We start from the raw sequence: 20,433 nt of genomic DNA, 5'->3' as shown, positions 1-20,433 counted from the left end.
TAGCCTAACGCTAGATCACAATGCCTACATCATTCAGCTTACTTCATGTCACCACATAGACATTTTATCATCTCATATTATCATAAGAAGGGTGAGTACAGTACAATAAGATGCTTTGAGAGAGAAACCACATTCATGTACCTTTTACTATAGTATATTGTTATAATTTCTCTATTGTATTATTGGTTATTGTTAATCTCTTACTGTGTCTAATTTATAAATTAAACTTTATCATGGGTATGTATGTATAGGAGAAAAACAGAGCATAGACGGTTTGATACTGTTGACAGTTTGAGGCATCCACTGGGTGTACTGGAATGTATCCCCCACAGAGAAGGGAGAACAGCTGTATGTGTGATGATTTACTTACTGTTCTCTCAGCATTGGATGTTATTTCCACAGTTGTTTTCAGTTTTCTTTTATTACAAATGACGTTATGATGAACATCTTTTTGCTTAAAGCATTTAGTTTTTGTATCTGGGTAAAGCTGAATTCTCCGGAGTGGTGTTTGTGAGTCAAAGGGTATAAACGTTATTAAGGCTATTGATAGAGATTGCCAGATTGCCTCCTAAAGGGGCCATGTACCAATTATACTTTCCTTGACAAGGTATAAGTGGCTGTTTCATTGTACCTTTGTCAACATTAATATCTGTATTAATTTGATACATAAAAACAGTCTTTTAATATGCCTATTTAAAGTGAAGTTGAATACTGTAGAAAGGTGTTATCTTTCCATATTTACTCCCTTTGGTGGGGTGGGGGATTTGTTGGCTATTTCTTTTGCTCATCTTCCTTATTAGAGATGTTATTTTTTCTTATCGATTTGTATAAACATATACATTAAGCATAGTAATGCTTTTGTGTTCTTTCCTACAAATGTAATTTCCCATATGATTTGGTTTTAGTGTAATCATTCTTAAAAAAAACACACAAGATACTCATTTTTAGGAAGTAAATTTCAGCTGTATTCTACTTTGTACTATCCTCCATGGCTTTTTACGCTTTCAAAACCCTCTCCCAATCATAGATGAAAAAATATTTTTTGTTAGGTTTATAATGTTTGAAAAGTCTTTCATCTCAGCCTATTAAATGCTGATTTAGAAATACTCTCCCAAACAAATATGTTAATGTGATGTGAGTAATGTTGAATATTCCAGTGATCTAGAATTGTACCACCTAGTAGAAGTTTTTGTGATGATAGAAAAGTTCTGTGTTGTGCTGTCTGATATGGTAGCCACTAACCACATGTGGTTGTTGAGCATTTGATATATGGCTAGTGCAACTGAAGAGTGCTGAAGAGTGAATTTTTAATTTAATTCCTTTTTTTCAAAGATTTTATTTATTTATTTGAGAGAAAGAGAGCATAAGAGAAAGATAACACAGAGGCCAGGGGGAGGAATAGAGGGAGAAGCAGCCTCCCCACTGAGCAGGGAGCCTGATGTGGAATTTGATCCCAGTACCCTGGGATCATGACCAGAGCCAAAAGGCTTAACACTAAACTGGCTGAGCCACCCAAGCATCCTAATTTAACTTTAATGTAAATAAAATTTAAGTTAATTATGAATTAAATAAAGAATTTTTTAAAAGATTTCATTTATTTATTTGACACAGAGAGATTGAGGGGGAGAGAGAGAGACAGAGAGACAGAGAGCAAGCACAGGCAGGGGAATGGTAGGCAGGGGAGAAGCAGGCTCCCCACTGAGCAGGGAGCCCGCTGCAGGGCTTGATCCCAGGACTCTGGGATCATGACCTGAGCCGAAGGCAGATGCTTAACTGACCGAGCCACTCAGGCGCCCCTAAACCAAAATTTAATTTAAAAATTAATTTAAATTAAAAATAAATTTCAGTAGCTCTGAAGAAGAGTACCTGTGTGGTTCAGTAGGCTAAGCATATGAATCTTGATTTTAACTCAGGTCATGGTCTTTAATTTTGTATTTTTATAGCCTATGTGCGCAACATTGAATGGAGTAGTCTTAACTCAGGTCCACTAATGTATGCTTTTCTCAAAGGAAAGATACTCAAGGAAATGGTATCTGTAATACCTGATCGGCTGCTGACCTATATGCAATTATAGCCCCCTTTTCTTAGTGATAAAGGAAATGAGCACAAGCATTGTCTGTGTGTGTGTGTGTGTGTGTGTGTGTTAGGGGGGGACAGTTTATGCACAGCAAGGTGGAGTTTCTTTCTTTTACTTGTGTACAAATTCATCTCCAGCATCTTTAGTGGCCTTAGCAAAGCTGCCTTCGTAAAGAAAAGGGTATCTGTGGTGAGTTTCAGCATACTTTTAGGCTTATCCCGGTTTTTCTCTGTTACAGACGCTGCATTCAGGTAGTGCATAAACTGCTTTGCTACCAGAAGAAGTGTAGAGTACGCCTGCATTATACCTGGCGGGAGCTATGGTCAGGTAACTTTCTCTTTTGAATTAATTTTCTTTTCCTATATTTCTTATGAGCCCCTAGGCCTAGGCACAGATGAAATTTTTAAAAACTTTTTAGTTTGTTTGGATGCTTCTATTTTCCTTTATACTTTTTGTCATTTCAGCCTTGTTCTTATCCAGATGTAGGCATGTTGAGTATCGTAGTCCATACTTCCTCCTAAATTTCTACTCCCTGTATTTTTTTGTCAGCTGGTAGAAACAATTGAATATATCCTGAGCTCTAATGATTCTTGCTTTGAATAAGAGGTAGGAGGAGTCAGTACAAATTTGGATTCTCCCTCAGTTCCATGTGGTAGCAGCATATGGACTATAGGGAGGCTTCTGTGTGTTTCCTCAAGATGAGTAATCTCAGGAGGAATGTCATAGGGAGAGGGGGTGGGGAGGGGGTGGAGAGATGGGGGGGAAATCCTGTTCTTTGTGTTACATCTGGCATTATTACTGTTTACAGACAGTGTCAATTGTACCACTCCCCCTGTGCCAGAGACAAAAACAGCAAATTACAGTGTTTACTTTTGTCTTTGTATCCATTTGGTCGCCCAGTGAAGTTACAGCTACCCCTGCGGGCGGGAAGTGGCTCTTCTCTAAGGGTACAATTAATGCTGGCTTGCCACCCCTTTCTTTTGTGTAACTAAATTGGAGGTTTCAGGAAAGCCGAGGAGACATGCTCCCTGAGGCCTTTGCTTGCTGATAGGTCCTGTGGCTTTTGTGACCTGATGGTACAATCAAGTCTTCTTCAGATGATTACAGTGATGAATGGTTGCTCCACCCATGGAAGAGCTTGTGTGTATTCTCAGTAGAGGAGGGTGTGTTAGTGTCAGAGGCTTTGTAAGAAACAGGCCAGTAACCCCACCCCCTTCCATGGAATTCATCTCACTTGTTGTGACACATGGTTTCCTCCCAACCCAATTTGGCTTTCTAAATTTAGTCCTCTATAATGGGAAATAGAGATCTTTAATTAATGGATTAGCAAGTTCTTTGCAGTTACTGCCTATGGTGGCGAAGAGTGAACAGGAGAATAACACTAAGTGGCAATAGTCGCATTTTGGTATTTTAGGAGAAAAGAGTGGGTTTGTGTGAGAGTTTGAGATTGAGATGATCAGATCTAAAGATCTAAAGAGATCAGAAGAGCTTGAAATGACTAAAGTTAGAGTTTCCTAGGTAGGAACAATTCTTATTAATATATAGGACTATTGTGGTTGTCTATGAATAGTTATATGATGGCTAGGATCTAAAACTTTAGGATTAAAGAGAAAATACAAAAATAATACAAATCTGTGGATGTTGGTATAGTTGTAGGACTTAAAACAAGGACAAATGGTTTATGTCTATACTGGGATGAAGTTACCCATTGTAGTACTAACGAGTTGGTGCTAATAGTTGTTTCTGCCTGCTTTTGATTCTCTTTGGGTTTGATTTTTCTCTTGTATTCTGTTTTTTTTTTTTTTTTTTTCCTGTTCTATCCTAGCCATCCTGTCTCTGGTTCCTGGGATCTCTCTGGCTTTTCTCCCATCCTCATCATGTGTGGTCCTCTTCCTCATTGTTCTGTTACATTGCCTTTTACTATTTACCCTCATCTTTCTTGCTGGGGCCCAGGGCTTTCCATTACTTTCCTTCCTCCACTTTGTATCCTGTCCTTTGTGGTATTGTTGTCTTATATCCTACTGGCATATATGTTATAAGCCCCAAAATACGTTGCCATCATTTTTTAAAAAACGATTTTATTTATTTATTGGACAGACCAAGATTGCAAGTAGGCAGAGAGGCAGGCAGAGAGAGAGGGGGAAGCAGGCTCCCTGCAGAGCAGAGAGCCCGATGTGGGCTCTATCCCAGGACCTGAGCCGAAGGCAGAGGCTTTAACCCACTGAGCCACCCAGGTGTCCCTATTGCCATCATTTTTGTTTAAAGTGTCAGTTATCTTTTTGTTTTTTTTCTTAAGATTTTATTTATTTGAGAGAGAGAGTGAGAGCGTACAAGCAGGGGGAGTGGTAGGTGGAGGTAGAGGCGGGCTCCCCACTGAGCAAGGAACCTGATGTGGGACTCTATACCAGAACCCTGGGATCATAACCTGAGCTGAAGGCAGAAACTTAACAGACTGACCCACCCAGGCATCCCAAGAGTCAGTTATCTTTTAAAGAGATTAAAAATGTCCTCTGTATTTATATTTTCTTGATCTTAGCATTTCCCTATTCTGGCTAGGAAATCGTGAGGCAGGAGACCATTTTTATCCTGTTCAGTCACTTGACTTTATGTCTTGGAGTACTTTCTGTCATGTGCAGCTCTGTTTGTAATTTTGTGCTATTTCACGACTGATTGACTGGCATCCTAAGCCTTGATAGGCTGAGAGGAGATGAACATGATGATTATTAGTGATGCTGGGATGACTTCTTGTTCCTGAGGCATAGGCATTTGTACTGGAGTTCTCTGCCAAGTGAGGTTAGGTCCTTTTCTTATGTAGACTGGGTGAGCCTCCTGGAACCCTGGCTCCCTGTATTCATACACAGTGAGATGCAGAGCAGCAGGTGTTAAGGAACGTTGCAAAATACTCTACTACATCTGATGCATCAGAGCCCATAATAATGTATAATATTGCAATCAGTGAATATAAATGTGGTTATGATGGATCCTCCCACTCCTTGGCTGGCAGTACCCCTCATATGTTGGTAAGCCCATGTTTTTACTCTTTCTTTGCCTTCTAGACTTAAGGATTTGCTGGAGGTGTGTGAACCTCATCATGGTAAATATGCTTATGTGTATAGATCCCCATACTGTGCTGAGAACTTTAATTGAATTTTATTTATAAATAAAACTGGTAAGGCATGTGTTGTTAGATTGGGCACACAGAAGCCTTTGGGTGTCTAGGAAGCAATTGGCTAGGGCCCAAATGCCTTTTGTTGTTTGGAATGTGGGTGTGTGTTATCACTGCACTTCAGATGGTGATTTTTATTCCTGTGCTGTTTGACTGCAGTCACTCCTTGTTAATGGGAAGGTAACCAGAGGCCCCCTTTCAAATTCCCATAGAATAAGGTAGCTGGATTATTTGGGGGTTTAATCCTGCCTGGCCTCTTGATTTTACAGATATAAGCCCTGACCTTCTTCCTGCTGCCATTGTCTATTTATATGATGCCCGTCACCATAGTATCTGAGTATGTGGGGAAATATATTTAGGCTAACTCTAACGAGGGTAGGAAAAGAAAGGCCTGTCTCTGTCATTGCCCTCTTTTTAGCAATCACTATTTTTCACTAAGTTATGGAAAGTTCAAAAGCTCTTCTCTGACCTCTAGGCTACCTAGATCTCCTATTTTGGATAAAAGATTATGTCTTAAAACTATCCTCTATAGAGATAGAAAACTGGGTTTTAGGCTAAGATACTAGAAAATAGGTCTTTACCTTTGAGAATATAATGAAAGATAAGATCTTTCTGTCCAGAAAAATGTCCATTTGCATATACATATTTTGCATATAATTTCAGAGAGTTCACGGACCCTCTGAAGCCATCCATGATCCTGTGTTAAGAATCCCTGTCTTGGGGCACTGGGTGGCTTAGTCATTGAACGTCTGCCATCAGCTCAGGTCATGATCCCAGAGTCCTAGGATTGAGCCCTGAATCTGGCTCTCTGCTCTGAGCGGAGCCTGCTTCTCCCTCTGGCACTCCCCTGCATGTGTTCCCTCTCTCACTGTCTCTCACTCTGTCAAATACATAAAGTCTTTAAAAATAAATAAATGGATAAATAAACATTTTTAAAAAATCCCTGTCTTAATTTTAGGTTCCATGGCCTCCCAATTGCTTCTCTTTTCACAGAGTATCTTATTATCTGTGTTAATATTTTCTCTTTATTTACTGATCATACTGTATTCCTCCTAGGAATTTTAGCTTCCCAACCTCCTCTCTGAACTTCTTGGGGATAAAGAGCATGTTGGTCACTATATTTTATTTCCTGTGTCTTCCTATGGCACTTCAGGTTTCTATTTTAGCATATTGTACTGTTTTGCAATGTGTGCATAAGTCTGTATAATGATTTATTTAAATATCTTTCTTTCTTCTTAAAAAACTTCTGTAGGGCAGAGCCCATGTTTTTTTTTTTTTTTTTTTTTTTAATTTTATTTATTTATTCGACAGAGATCACAGGTAGTCAGAGAGGCAGGCTGAAATAGAGAGGGGAAGCAGGCTCCCTGCAGAGCAGAGCCCAATGTGGGGCTCCATCCCAGGATCCCGAGATCATGACCCGAGCTGAAGGCAGAGGCTTTTTTTTTTTTTTTTTTTAAGATTTTATTTATTAATTTGACAGAGAGAAATCACAAGTAGATGGAGAGGCAGCCAGAGAGAGAGAGAGAGGGAAGCAGGCTCTCCGCTGAGCAGAGCGCCCGATGCGGGACTCGATCCCAGGACTCTGAGATCATGACCTGAGCCGAAGGCAGCGGCTTAATCCACTGAGCCACCCAGGCGCCCCGAGCCCATGTTTTTATCATCACTTTATCCTCCGCACACTACTTGGCTTATAACAGGGTCTCAGAAAACATTTGAATGAATAAATGAATAAGTGGACATGTAGAATTTCTATTAGTAATGAGTCAGCAGCACAGTGTTGTGTTTGGGTCTCACAACAGTAACAGCAGCAATGATAACAATAATAACAACAACAGTAATAATAATAGAATCCAGTAGGATGTTTGTTGTCATGTTTCTGTAGAGCAGACTTTATCCCCTTTTTATTTGAAAAAATTTTTGAAGATTTTATTTACTTATTTGAGAGATCAGGACCCCAAGACAAAGTCAGATGCTTAACCCACTGACCTACCCCGTCGCCCCTATTTGAATTGTTGATATGAAAGGGAGTGGTAGGTGATTTCTCTTTCCTTTGTCTGTTTCTTCCTTATCTACAGATACATGGATTGCTTTTAACTAAGTAAAAATGGAAACTTTGATGGTTTCCAAGCCATTAACCAAAGAATGAGCAGAATGTTTAGAGAGAAGCATGTAGTTGTTAGAGAGGAAAAGACCCGAACAGAGCTTCATGGAGTCAGCTTATTTTACTTCTTTCCACTGCAGGCAGTAGGGGCACTGGGGAGGCAGCCTGCATTTAAATAGTGTAGCTTTCCACAGTCTGAAAACATGGGTCGATTTAAAGGCAGATTTATACTGACATTTTGTATTCGACATTTATCTATGGATCACCGTCCTTCTTACCCTTTCACTTTGCCACATCCCTGGGTGATATGTCATTATTTTTATCACCATTTGTTGGGGAAGGGAGTGGAGGTATAGGAGGGTAAGTACCTTGCTAAGGATCATGGAACCAGATACTAAACAGAGTCATGATTAGAACTTAGAGTTCCTGACTTCTATGCTCAGACGCAGATCACTAGGCCACATTTGCTTCCCTGCAGGAAGAAAGGCCCCCAAAGCCCCCAAAACAATCTGTTCAGCTTCACTGTGCTAAATAGCATCCAAAGCATTCACAGCTTTGTGAAAAAGAGAGAAATTGTACATGGCCTGACCTTTTAGATAACCTACTGGGAAAAATGGAAAACCCAGAGAGTGTCACAGCTTTGTGGATCCAGCTGGCTTTCTCATCACTAGCAGAAGTCTGTGACTTCGTGGTTAGGTGTACCTTGAGACTGGGAGTGAGGCTTTTGTTGGAAGCTTGTTATATTATAGGTGTTGTCACATAGGGCTGAAAATTTTCAAGAGAAAGTCTGACCTTAGCCATAGATGGACCTGTGTGTTCTTGTATAAGTAAGTATAGCTTTGACAGCTTGGTGGCCCTTCCTGGTTTCGGGAAACTATCCTTTGAACTTTTAATTGTCAGCTTTGTTTGTTTGTTTAGTTTCTTTTTTGAACTTTCAATTTTGATATAATTATAGACTCACAGGAAGTTGCAAAAATAGTATAGCAAGTTCTCGCACCCTTCACCCAGCTTCCTCCAATGGTGAGATCTTATATAACTCTACAATATTGCTTCTTTTAGTTTTGGAGAAGGTATGGGGAGGAAGGAAGGACAAAGCAATAAACAGCTAGAGTAGATGGGGAGAGGAATTTTGGCAGCTGCTGTTGCTATTTTGTTTTTAAAATTGCTTTTTAAATTGTTCTTCCTCTTTCCCCCAAATTTTCTCTGATGTAGGGGAATATGTTACAAGATGTATTCTAGGCTTGATGTGCCTAATTAAGACTGCTCTAGCTTCTATGTGCAAAAAGATGGAGGTCTCTTTCTTCTGTGTATGATCAATTTCTCTCAGAATGTTTTAATACAGGGTCATTAGAAGGCATTTTTCTGTTTCCATCATTTTGTACAGCAGTGTAGAAAGCCCTAGGACTGAAAAAGAATGCCAGAAGACTCTCTTTTCCTTCAAATCACCACATTTGGCTAAGTCTAAAATTTATACTATTTTGACTCTTTCTTTCATTCCCTCAAAAACTTGGCAGGAGCAAAAGATAAGAATTTCTAACAGGTTTAGCCTGTTAGAAGGAGAAAAAGATTCCCACCAAAAAGCCCCTGAAAAGAGTGAGAAATCTCTGTTCTTTTCTCTGCACATGAAGTCACTTCCTTTCCAGAGAAATGTCAACTCTCATAGGCCTATTAGCATCTTGTCAGCCAAAAGAGACAGAGGAAGGAGTAGCTGTGCTTTTGATGCTCTGCCTGTACTAGTTCTAAAGGAGCATACTTGGTTTCATGAGATATCATTGTTCCCTGCATCTCCAGTGAGCAGGACAGGTCTGTTACTGTTTTTCTCACATTTTGGCAGGAAGTAAAGTTCTTGATTCTACGTCACATGCCTCTACTGAGATGTGGTCTCACTGACAGTTTGATTTCTTAAAGGGTAATGATTTTAGCTCTCTCTCAGCTGGGCAGTATTGGAAAAAATAAGCAGGTGGTATAGGACCCTGGAAGGCACTGGCTTCTGAGCATGCTTACAGGCAGCTGCACAGGAGCAAGGTGTATGGGGTCCTCCTGCATTTCCAAGAGTCTGAGTTCCATATGGGAACTTTCACATAAGGGCACATTTTCATGATAAAGAAGAGGGTGGGTGGTAACTGTGAGAATTGCAGTGTCCCCAAGTAAACGGGGAATTGGAGATAGTTGAGAACCTTATTTTCCCTTTTAAGCAGATGTACTTCAACAGCAAGGAAAATGTAACACAGAACCTAACTTCCATTTAAAATAAGAATTTGTTCTTTTTTCCAGTTCATCTAGAGGGGTGTGGAGCCCTTAGGCAGTGCAGTCTGTTGATACGTGTGTGTGTGTGTGTGTGTGTTAAAATACACATAATACTTACCATCTTAACTGTTTTTAAGTGTGTGGTTCAGTGGTATCAAATGTTTACCACATTGTTGTGCAGCCATCCCCACCATCTCTCCCCATAATTCCTTTCATCTTGTAAAACAAAAACTCTATACCTACCGGACAAGAACTCCCCATTCCTCCCTTTGCCAGCCTCTGGCAAGCAGTATTCCACTTTCTGTCTTTATGATTTTGACTACACTAAGCACCCCAAGTGAGTGAAATCATACAGTGTTTGTCTTTTTGCGACCGGCTTATTTCACTTAATATAATATTCTCAGGTTCAAGAAATCAGTTCACTCTTCCTCAGAGTTTGCTTTTTTTGGTTAATTTTTTTTTAAGATTTTATTTATTTATTTGTCAGAGAGAGAGCGAGCGTGAGCGAGCATAGGCAGACAGAGTGGCAGGCAGAGTCAGAGGGAGAAGCAGGCTCCCTGCGGAGCAAGGACCCCTTTGTGGGACTCGATCCCATGACGCTGGGATCATGACCTGAGCTGAAGGCAGCTGCTTAACCAACTGAGCCACCCAGGCGTCCCTTGGTTAATATCTTTAATTATTGTTTTGTTGTTGTTGTTGTTGTTGTAGGCTATCTCTGCCCATGTTCAGCATGAGTGTAAACTTAATGTCTTCTTTGCACTCTTCTGAGCCTTTTCTTGGGCATGTGCAGTTACTTTCTAGATTTCCCTGTATATGCAATTAATTTTTTTTTAAAGGACCCCCAACACAGGGCTTGAACTCATGACCCTGAGATCAAGACCTGAGCTGAGATCAAGAGTCAGATGCTTAACTGACTGAGCCACAGTGGTGCCCCTATGCAGTTGTTTTTGAATGTTCTAGTCTTAAATGTCTGGCTTTGTTTCTGCAAAGAAACATACAAAAAAATGAAGGTGGAGAAAAAGGGCACTTGGCCCTTCATTTATTTATTTTTTTAAAGATTTTATTGATATATTTGAGAGAGAGAGCACAGGCACAAGACAGGGCAGAAGCAGACTCCCCACTGAGCAGGAAGCCCGCTGTGGGGCTTGATCCCAGGACCCTGAGATGGTGACTTGAGCTGAAGGCACCCTATACGTGGCCCTTTTAAATCTCATGGATGTAACTGACGTGGGTGGGGATGGGTTTGCCTCAGTGGGAGGAGGCGCAACAATATTGGCAGCTTGCTTCTTTGTCTACATCTCTGTAATCAGAAGCAGGAATCAGCTCTCCAAGCACAGATCTCCAGTATTTAGGGGATAGACTCATTTTTTGCCCACCCTACCTTCTACAGGCTGTGTGCATGCTCTTGCCCGGCAACATGGCTGGGCAGGTAGGTTGGGGAATGCCTCGTTGCTACTTTGCTAAGTGCTGAAATTGACTGAAATTACCCAAAGTTTACCATCAAAGTCTTCCCTTGGAAACTGAAAACCTTTACCATACTTCAGAATTCCAAAATAGTTAACATCAGACAGATTCCATCACTGCAGTGATTATCCGGGTAGGGAGAGAGATACCTGTTGGCTTTCTACTCTGCTTGTCTTCCCAGAATCCTCCTATCAGATGTACTAACTTTTCTCCTGTGTTCACCTGGAGGGCTTATAGCACACAACCAAAACTATTTCATTTTCTTGTTTCATTCATTGGCCTCTTTAAGTGAGGGGCTTGGGTTTGCAGCCAGACAGATACCTATATTCTGAGAGGCCACCTGGTGTATTTTGTGTTTATTCTACTGGTACATGTTGGCTTCTAAGTCCTTCCTGCACCACTTTGCTGATTGACAGGGAGCCTGCTGATTGTTGGCAGTGTCCCTGGGTAATTGGTGGTTTTGTCCAGAGATGCTGGAATTGGCTAGAGTTATAGTGCCTCTGGGGTTTGGGAGGCATTGGCTTGTTATACTAGTGCTATTTCTAGCCTGTCCTTGGAGTTTCTCTGCCTTTCTTCTAAGCAAGTGAGATCCTAATATTTCTCTTCTATCAGTCACTGTGAAATTATCTATTTCCCCAAATGAGCGCATTTTGATTTGGATCTCCGGCATTTCCTCCCAGCTCTGTGCCAGGCCACAACATAGGGCCTGGTTGAGTCTTGTCTTTGCTTTCTTTCTCTTTTTCTTTATAGTATGTTAAAACTGTTAAAATAATAGCTCTTTCTGAACTGATTCTTTGGAGACAATTTATTTGTGCTCTGCTAAAGGCTGTCTCCTTCCTGTTTTTAATATTATTTAAATGTCATTCACTTGGTTTTATAATTAATCTTCCCCTTTGCTCCTCTGAGGCAGGCATCTGAGCTACCACTTAATTGTGTCTTCCTGTAGTTGGCTTGTTCTTCTCTGCACCTGGTTTACCTCAGTGTGGGGGACAGGTTTTAGTCCTGGAGAAGTTCCCATATCCATTATTCATTCTACTCTTCTACATGGCAACACAATTTACTGCTACTCTCTCCTTGAATTCAAAGCAATTCAGGAAAAAATTCTGGGGGAGTCCTCATCATGTGGGGTACATTGATATTAAGAGCAGCTCTGCAAACAAGGCTCCTTGTGGGGTAAGGGAGGCCTGTGTGAGGTGGCAGAATTCTCAAGTGGATGGCACCAAATTCTTCCCATTTGAGAAATAGATCTGTTTCTGCCTCTGGGAATTCACTTGGGACTCAGGAAACCATCAAGGTACCTATTCCTGGTTCAGCTTCCCAGAACCTGCTTGCTATCTTATATTCCACATATATCTGCATTCAGAAGTCAGAACTTCGGCGCACTCTTGCCATACTTGACGTGCAAGATCCCCCTGGGAAGGAGCTTGGGCCAAAGCTAAGTGTGAGACTGACTGGTGCCTCTAGTAGAGTCAGAAGAGGCAGCAGTTGCAGCCAATTTGTAGTTCCTGAAAAAGAGCCCAGAAACAAAATTTTCAAATTGCCTGGTAGACTTTCCAATGAAGAAACAAATGTGTACGGAGCACCTACTTCCCTACAACTTAACCATATTGCATGTGGAATATAATGCCTCAAATATCTCACTGACCTAACTTCTCTATTTTTCACTCAGTGTAGGTTAAGAGTATTTGGAGCCAGGTATCTGGAGCCTCATTTAATAGAGTTAGCAAAGATTAGCAGTCTAATCCAGGATCCCCAAGGATTTCCTAGACTGTTTTTGGTACTTAAGTGCTTTGGTGGCTCTGATGGTGAACTTTAATCATTCTGAAGGCTGCCATAGTGTTGCTGTCTTGAAGGCTACTCAAGATTCATTTTGAATTTGCATTCCTGCCCAAGAGTCCGTGGCTCTCTGTTGATTGAGCATATTTGGCTCCTTTTCTTTAGCCCATCAAAGAGGAAACATTTTTGCGTGTTTGGCCATGTACTCTGTGCTGTGTATACCGTGATGTAAATTTTAGCTAGGCACTTACACTGAAGTTATAGAAAGTTGGGATGAATGTTTGTGGGGCTCCTGCTAGTGTTGGTAGAAAGAAAAACATTGACCTCTTATTTGTTTTTGATTGGTAAAACATACATAAAATTTAACCTTTTTTTAAAAAATTTTATTCATCTGACAGAGATCACAAGTAGGCAGAGAGGCAGGCGGAGAGAGGAAGGGAAGCAGGCTCCCTGCTGAGCAGAGAGCCCAGTGCGGGTCTCTATCCCAAGACCCTGGGATCATGACCTGAGCTGTAAGCAGAGGCTTTAACCCACTGAGCTACCCAGTAACCATTTTTTTTTTTAAGATTTTATTTATTTATTTGACAGAGAGAGATCAAAAGTAGGCAGAGAGGCAGAGAGAGGAGGAGAAGCAGGCTCCCCGCTGAGCAGAGAGCCCGATGTGGGGCTCGATCCAGGACGCTGAGATCATGACCTGAGCTGAAGGCAGAGGTCCAACCCACTGAGCCACCCAGGTACCCCCCCAGTAACCATTTTTAAATGTACAGTTCAGGGGCGCCTGGGTGGCTCAGTGGGTTAAGCCACTGCCTTCGGCTCAGGTCATGATCTCAGGGTCCTGGGATCGAGTCCCGCATCAGGCTCTCTGCTCCACAGGGAGCCTGCTTCCTCCTCTGCCTCTCTGCCTACTTGTGATCTCTCTCTGTCAAATAAAAAAATAAAATCTTTAAAAAAAAAATGTACAGTTCAGTGGCATTAAGTATATTCACATCATTGTTGGAAACATTTCTACCTTCCATCTCCGGAATTTTTTTCATTTTCCCAAACTGAAACTCTCTGTACCCTATAAACAATAACTCTTACATTTCTCCTTCTCTCCACTTCCTGGCCACCACCACTCTACTTTCTGTCTCTGTGAATTGACTACTCTAGTTATATAAGTTGAATCATTTGGGATTTGTCCTTTTGTGACTGACTTTTTCCACTTAGCATATTGTCTTTGTAGTTCATCCATGTTGTAGCATGTGTCAGAATTTTCTTCCTTTTTCAGGCTGAATATTATTCCATCGTTTGTATATACTGCATTTTGTTTATTCATTCATCAGTTGATGTTGGGTTCTTCCACCTTTTGGCTGGCATGAATAATGCTGCTATGAGCATGGGTGTATAAATACTTGTTTGAGTCCTTCCTTTTCACCTCTTGTTTTTGAGAGTGTGCAGGTTGAAGTGTCCTAGGTCACTGGAATGAAATCCTCACATTCTTAGGAGAGAGATGCACTTGACCTTATAGGATTTTTTCATTTGGCCACTTTGATATATGAGGGCCAGGTCAGTGGAGTTCAACTAGAGTTATGGTTTGGGTAGCAAATATGGGTATTGACCCTAGAAAGCTAGCTCTCCCACCCTCAGCAAACATTCTTTTAATTTAAGTTTAGGTGGAACCAGTACAGCTGTATAAGACCTTGGCAAGGGGAATTCATGGACCTTCTTCCCAATATGTTGTTGCCCTTGATGCAGTTTAGCTCCCAACTAGTTTTGTGGCTTTGGGTAACTTATTTAACCCTCCTGGATTTCAATTTAGTCATCTGTAAATCGGGACCAATAATGCCTTTTTCATTGGATAGTTAAGGGGATTTGATGAGAATAATGTACTTTCAGTGCTTTACATAATGCTTAGTATCTAGCAGACACTTAATATATGTTACCTTCCTTAGCACTTATGGCCACTGTATTTCTCCCTTTGAAAAGAGAGGAGTGTACTTTGGGGCAAGTGATTTCTGTAGTTAACTCTCTTTTTAAGGTGTCACATAGAGGGCAGTAGAAAAGAGGAAGGTTTGAGATACTTTGTGTGAGCTTCTGGCACAGTTATTAACCTGTGGTGGTGGTTACTCAGCAAGAAGATACGATACATTTCTTTATATTATATGTCTCTCTGGTGTTGGCATTTTGGGGCAGCCCATTCCTGGGGGCTATGGAGGATGGAAGCTGATGAGAATTGTCTCTTAAGGCCTGGAAGGTTTAAACTACAAAGCCTGTCTGCATCTAAAAGGACACTGTCTTCGATAAGCCCTGCCATTCTGTTTTGTGGGGATCGGCAGCCATTGCTCACCAAAGGGGTAACACTGTTTACACAGTGTTGAGTTACTGTAACATAGGCCCTTCTTCTTTGGAAATATATCAGATGAAGCATCAAGTCTTTGGTAAAGAAGAGCTTGTGTTAGCCTCTTCTCCCCTTATAGAAACTGTTTAAAAATTGGAAGGGTGCCTGGGTGACTCAGTCAGTTAAGCATCTGACTCTTGGTTTTCGCTCAGGTTACGATCTCAGGGTAATGAGATTGAGCCCTGAGTTGTCAGGCTCCATGCTCAGTGGGGAATCTGCTTGTCCCTCTCCCTCTGCTCCTCCCCCTCACTCTCTCTCTTTCTCTCCCTCTATCTCTAAAATAAATAAAAAATCTTCAAAACAAAATTGGAAGCACGATGAACCAAAAGGTTATATTAAAAAAAAGACATCCTGCCCCCCTCTTATCTCCACAATGACTACAACATGTACTTGATACCAAGCTCTTACAGACATATGACTAATGAACAGTGCTATGTTTATACAACCAACCTCTTATCTTTTATAGTTATCTTAACTCTTCTCTTATGTACTGCTACTTCTGTGACTATCTGAGGAACAGTTTGGCTGGTCATGTGCCCAGATGACACCAAGTGGACAAGTGGATAAAGGGCAGTTTTCTAAAAATGTGTGTGTGTGTGTGTGTGTGTGTGTACACGTGTGCACAAGGAGAGTGGTGAGCCAGGAGCCAGCCAGGATGAGCTCTGTGCTACTTATGTGTTGGCACTGAGATCCCAAGTGCCAATTTTCTCCTGTCCTTGACTTGCCCCTGTCTGATAAGAAGCTGTTCTCTTTTTTGGCCTGCACTTAAATCCCATGCGTAGCTCTGTACCATAACAGCTTATGAATAAGCCTGGCTGCTAATTATTTATACCAGTGTTTTTGTCTTGTTTTGTTTCAGTTCTGATTTTGCATAAAGAAAGGGGATCTTGGCTCCCTTTATTTATTTTTTAAAAAAGACTTATTTATTTAATTTAGAGAGAGGGCGAGTGAGAGCATGTGAGGTACACAAGCAGGAGGAGGGGCAAAGGGAGAGTGAGAGAGAATCTCCAGCAGACTCCCCGCTGAGTGGGGAGCCTGACACTGGCTTGATCGCACGATCCTAAGATCATGACCTGAGCTGAAATCAAGAGTTGGATACTTAACTGACTGAGCCATCCAGATGCCCTTGGCTCCCTTTAAAGTCCAGATCCAATCACATTCCATGTTCAGATCTTAATTTTAAAGAGGACAAAGCTGAGTGAGGGGGATGGGAATAGTTTTCGTTGACAGTTACGTGCTGCTACTCCCCTGCGCTCCCTCCCTCCTTCCCTTTCCTTCCCTCTTCCTTCCTTCTTTCTCTTCTTTTCTTTTTCTTTTTCTTTCTCATTTCCTTCTTTCCTTCCTTCCTTTCTTTTTTTCTTTCTTTCTTTCAAGATACTACAAAGGAGGCAGAAACAGAAGAGGGGAAAAAGGTGTGTGAGAGAAGAGCGACAAGAGCAGACACAGGCCCTGCTGAGGCGGTTGATGCTGAGAGAGGCTACTTGGGAATCTTTTAGTGTTGCAAATGGGCAGTAGAAAGGTAATAATGAGGTATTAAACATCTGTACTCTTAATAAGTACCTCAGGATCAAGAGAAAGAGTGGACCAGATTTATGAAAACGAACTGAAATAGCCAGTAGATGGAGAAGGTTATAAAGCAGAGTCAAGATAAGTGTTGGGAATAGTGTAGTCAGCAGATCTAAGCACACCATTTGTAGGTAAGCGTCTCTCCCTTTAACATTTAATTCCATCTGGCACCTTTATTTAATCTTAGTGGAATGGGAGAAAGCACACTAAACAGGAGACCAGGTTCTAATCTCAGCTTAGTCACTAGCTACTTGGGGTGGTGCTGGGAAGAGGCGTTTTCTGATCCAGAAACGAGGGAACTGGATTACATGATCTCTAAAGTCCTTTCTAGTTCCAAAAATCAGCTATCCTGAAGCCTCACAGACTTAGAACTCCCCATACATCAGGTCAGAGGATAGCAGACCTTGTGTGCATGGTGATAGAGAGGACACCAAACAGTTGACAGAATGAGTGCAAAGGGTGATGATTTTCAAAAAGCACTATTCCATGGGATGCTGGGGCATTCTCTCTTGAGGAGGAATTATGGTCCTTGATGTAAGAGGCTTGTGGGAGCTGATTTTAAGGTTGCTTTGTTCATTTTCTCTGCCTATGTAATTTCCTCTAGAGAATGACCAATTCCAGGTGAGAAAACCCTGGCCTTTTTTGGAGATGGGGGGCTGTGTATGGAGTAGGTAGGTATCTCTGCCTGAATTATCAGGGGCAGAATGCAGGTTTTCCCTGGCACTGACCCTCAGAGTACTGCAGTGCTGAATTCTTCTCAAAACTGTTTGGCTCCACTGATATCTGTGGTAGTTGGGACATAGGTTGCCTCTTGGCCTGTGCCAGAATTGCTCTCTTCTTCCCCTTGCATTTATCACTTTGTCATCCCTGACTCTGAATCCCAGAGATCAAGACTAGTTGTAGTCCAGCAGAGGAGCAATAAATCATCGCTCCCACTTCTTTTCCTCCAGGTTTTCTGCTCCTTAATTACCACATAACCACTGCTGAGGCCGCATCTTTGTGCTGTATGTGCTAGGGACAAAAGCCCTCCTTGATTGGATGTGAACAAAAGCTGCTTTGTCTCTCTCCAGCCATTGTGTTTTGCTGTTTTGCCCTGTGCCACATGTTCTACCCGTTCTTTTCTCTTGTCTCCTGTGAGTTTTTAGAGTCTGATTGTCAGATGATTTATCCATTAACAGGGCTTGTCTAAGCTCTGGAGGTAGTGGGTAGAGTAGGCAGCCCTTAAATAACTCGGCAAGATGATCTTCATTAAAGAGAGAGGTTTGGGCTGGGTTAGTCATTTCTATACAGATTCTAGCTAGTCCCCTTCATTCTCTGAGCTCCTGGTAGGAGTTAAGCAGGTCGTGTGATCCAGAGTGGGCTCCTATGGAGCTTTTTTTGGGTCTAGTCCAACAGATTGCTTGTTAACAGATAACATCAAAAGAGCCAGCTGCCTATCATTTGCCTTTCCATTATGAAACCTCAGAGAACTTGAGTTAGCGCAAGGGTGAGGAGTTCATAAATGAGGATGCCTATGACCTTCATCTCTAGTAAGGCTTTTTTGCTATTTGAGGGGAAGATTCAGACTTTAGAAACAGAGTGTAGACAGGCCCTTGTACTTTTCCTTGCCTGCTGTTTCTTTACTGAACCTCTGATTTCAGAGGTTGAGAGGAAGGAGTGTTGTGTGGCAGGCAGCAAGTATCTGGAGAGTCTTACTCCTACTCATCATTCCCTGCTGCTTCAAATCAAAGCTCACCTCTCTTCTCGAAGGGTAGTAAGCTTCACACAAAGCTCAGACAGCATGGGAGAATGGACTTCTTTGCTGGCAAAGAAGCAGATATGGTCTTCGAAAAGGAGAGGTCAAGCCTTTTTTTGTGTGTCTGTGGGAGTAGAGAGGGTTGAGGGGGAGAAGACAGAAGGACCACCAATTGCTTGCAGCTCCTGAACCCCTTCTTCCTACTTTCCCATCAAGTAGGGGAGGTTGGTACAGCGGCAGTAGTCATGATGGGCACAGAAGTAGGATTTCCTTCATGGTTTTAGGTGAAAGAGAACAAGGCAACCGATGATTTCTTCTATGCTTAATATTTATTTGCAAAATGTCTTTATACCTACAGTGGTAAGCTAGGGTTTTGGCAGTCTTTTAAATGAGGTTGCTTGGGTTTTAATCCTCATTAAGCATACCAGGGAGAAAGGGGAACTTTTTGGCAAATGCTGTCATGGTTGAGAGAGGAAAGAGTAAGCTGCCCTTTTGTTTGAATAGTTAAGGACTTTTTTTTTCTCTTTATGAGAAAGAGCCTGAAGTCCAGTATAGTTGGCACATCTGGTGACTAGTTAAAATGGAAGGATGTCCCTCTTAGCCATGATGTTTGAAACAAGTGCACAGCTAAAACATAGCAAGATGACATGCAAGCAGCCTGGGATGAGAGGGGGGATCCTCCTTTTGATCTATACATTGAACAAATTTGGTGGGGAAATCACTGTGTGGAAGTAAATTTGGAATACTAAGAGGTCTTTTTTTTTTTTTTAAACATTTGTTTATTTTAGAGAGGGAGGGAGAGCGCAGAGGGAGAGAATCTCAAGCAGATCCCCCACTGAGCGCAGAGCTGGATGCATGGGATCATGATCAGAGCCAAAACCAAGAATCAGAAGCTTTACTGTCTGAGCCACTCAGGAGTCCCTAAGATGTCCTTTTGTAGTCAGATTTCCAAGCTTAATTGCTTCTAAAGAAGTGGCGCAAAGAGGTCAGAGTGTGGGTCTCCCTTGCAGCAGCTGCAGTCATGGCAGGACAGGCATTTAGAAAGTTTCTTCCCCTCTTTGAACAACTTTTTAGTTGAAAGGAGAGCTGCCAAAACTAACCAGAGGAGGCATTATGCTTCCAGAAAAATCTCAAGGAATAGTATGGCAAGCAACAACAGTAGTAGCTGTTAGATTGGGCTCTAAAGGAAGGGGTAGAGAAATTCAGACAGTTAGTGTGAAAGCTCAAGATCAAGTTCTTCTCTCAGAATATGGAAGCACAAAAGTAGTTCTAGATGATAAGGATTATTTATTTAGATATGGTGATGTTCTCAGAAAGTAGGTTGACTGAAAGAAATCATTATTGAAATGGCATTAAGTGGGGCGCCTGGGTGGCTCAGGGGGTAAAGCCTTTGCCTTCGGCTCAGGTCATGATCCCAGGGTCCTGGGATTGAGCCCTGCATGGGGCTCCCTGCTCAGCAGGGAGCCTGCTTCCCCCGGCCCCGCCTCTGCCTGCCTCTCTGCCTACTTGTGATCTCTGTCAAATAAATAAATAAAATCTTTAATTAAAAAAAAAAAAAAGAAATGGCATTAAGTGAAGCTGCCCATTCCAATGAAGTTGTGAAATCTTTCATCATGTAATTTTTTTTAAAAAAAGATTTTTTTAAGACCTGAGCCGAAGGCAAAGGTTTTAACCCACTGAGCCACCCAGGCGCCCCTCATCATGTAATTTTTGTGTCTCTCTTTTGTGATAAACCATTGGTATCCAAAAAAAAAGTGGCACAAAGAAGTAGATTTTTAGGGCGCCTGGGTGGCTCAGTGGGTTAAGCCGCTGCCTTCGGCTCAGGTCATGATCTCAGGGTCCTGGGATCGAGCCCCACATCGGGCTCTCTGCTCAGCAGGGAGCCTGCTTCCCTCTCTCTCTGCCTGCCTCTCTGTCTACTTGT

At 41.8% G+C, this 20,433-nt stretch overlaps 1 protein-coding gene and 1 pseudogene across 4 annotated transcripts in view; both read left to right on the top strand.

Annotated features, from left to right (window-relative positions):
- ARMH3 (armadillo like helical domain containing 3) overlaps positions 1 to 20,433 on the top strand; it is a 184,172-nt gene that overhangs the window by 56,037 nt on the left and 107,702 nt on the right. For all 3 annotated transcript variants that reach the window (XM_082722373.1, XM_082722374.1, XM_082722375.1), the window contains exon 20: positions 2,316 to 2,404. In XM_082722373.1, coding sequence (XP_082578499.1) covers positions 2,316 to 2,404 — 89 coding nt within the window. The remainder of the gene's footprint in view (positions 1 to 2,315; positions 2,405 to 20,433) is intronic.
- Positions 19,531 to 19,829, top strand: LOC309858758 (10 kDa heat shock protein, mitochondrial pseudogene; annotated as a pseudogene). The gene has a single exon. The product of its transcript is annotated as a 10 kDa heat shock protein, mitochondrial pseudogene (transcript).

This window comes from Mustela nivalis, assembly GCF_964662115.1.
Source record: "Mustela nivalis genome assembly, chromosome: 2".
NCBI lineage: Eukaryota > Metazoa > Chordata > Mammalia > Carnivora > Mustelidae > Mustela > Mustela nivalis.
This window is presented reverse-complemented; position numbering and strand designations above follow the sequence as displayed.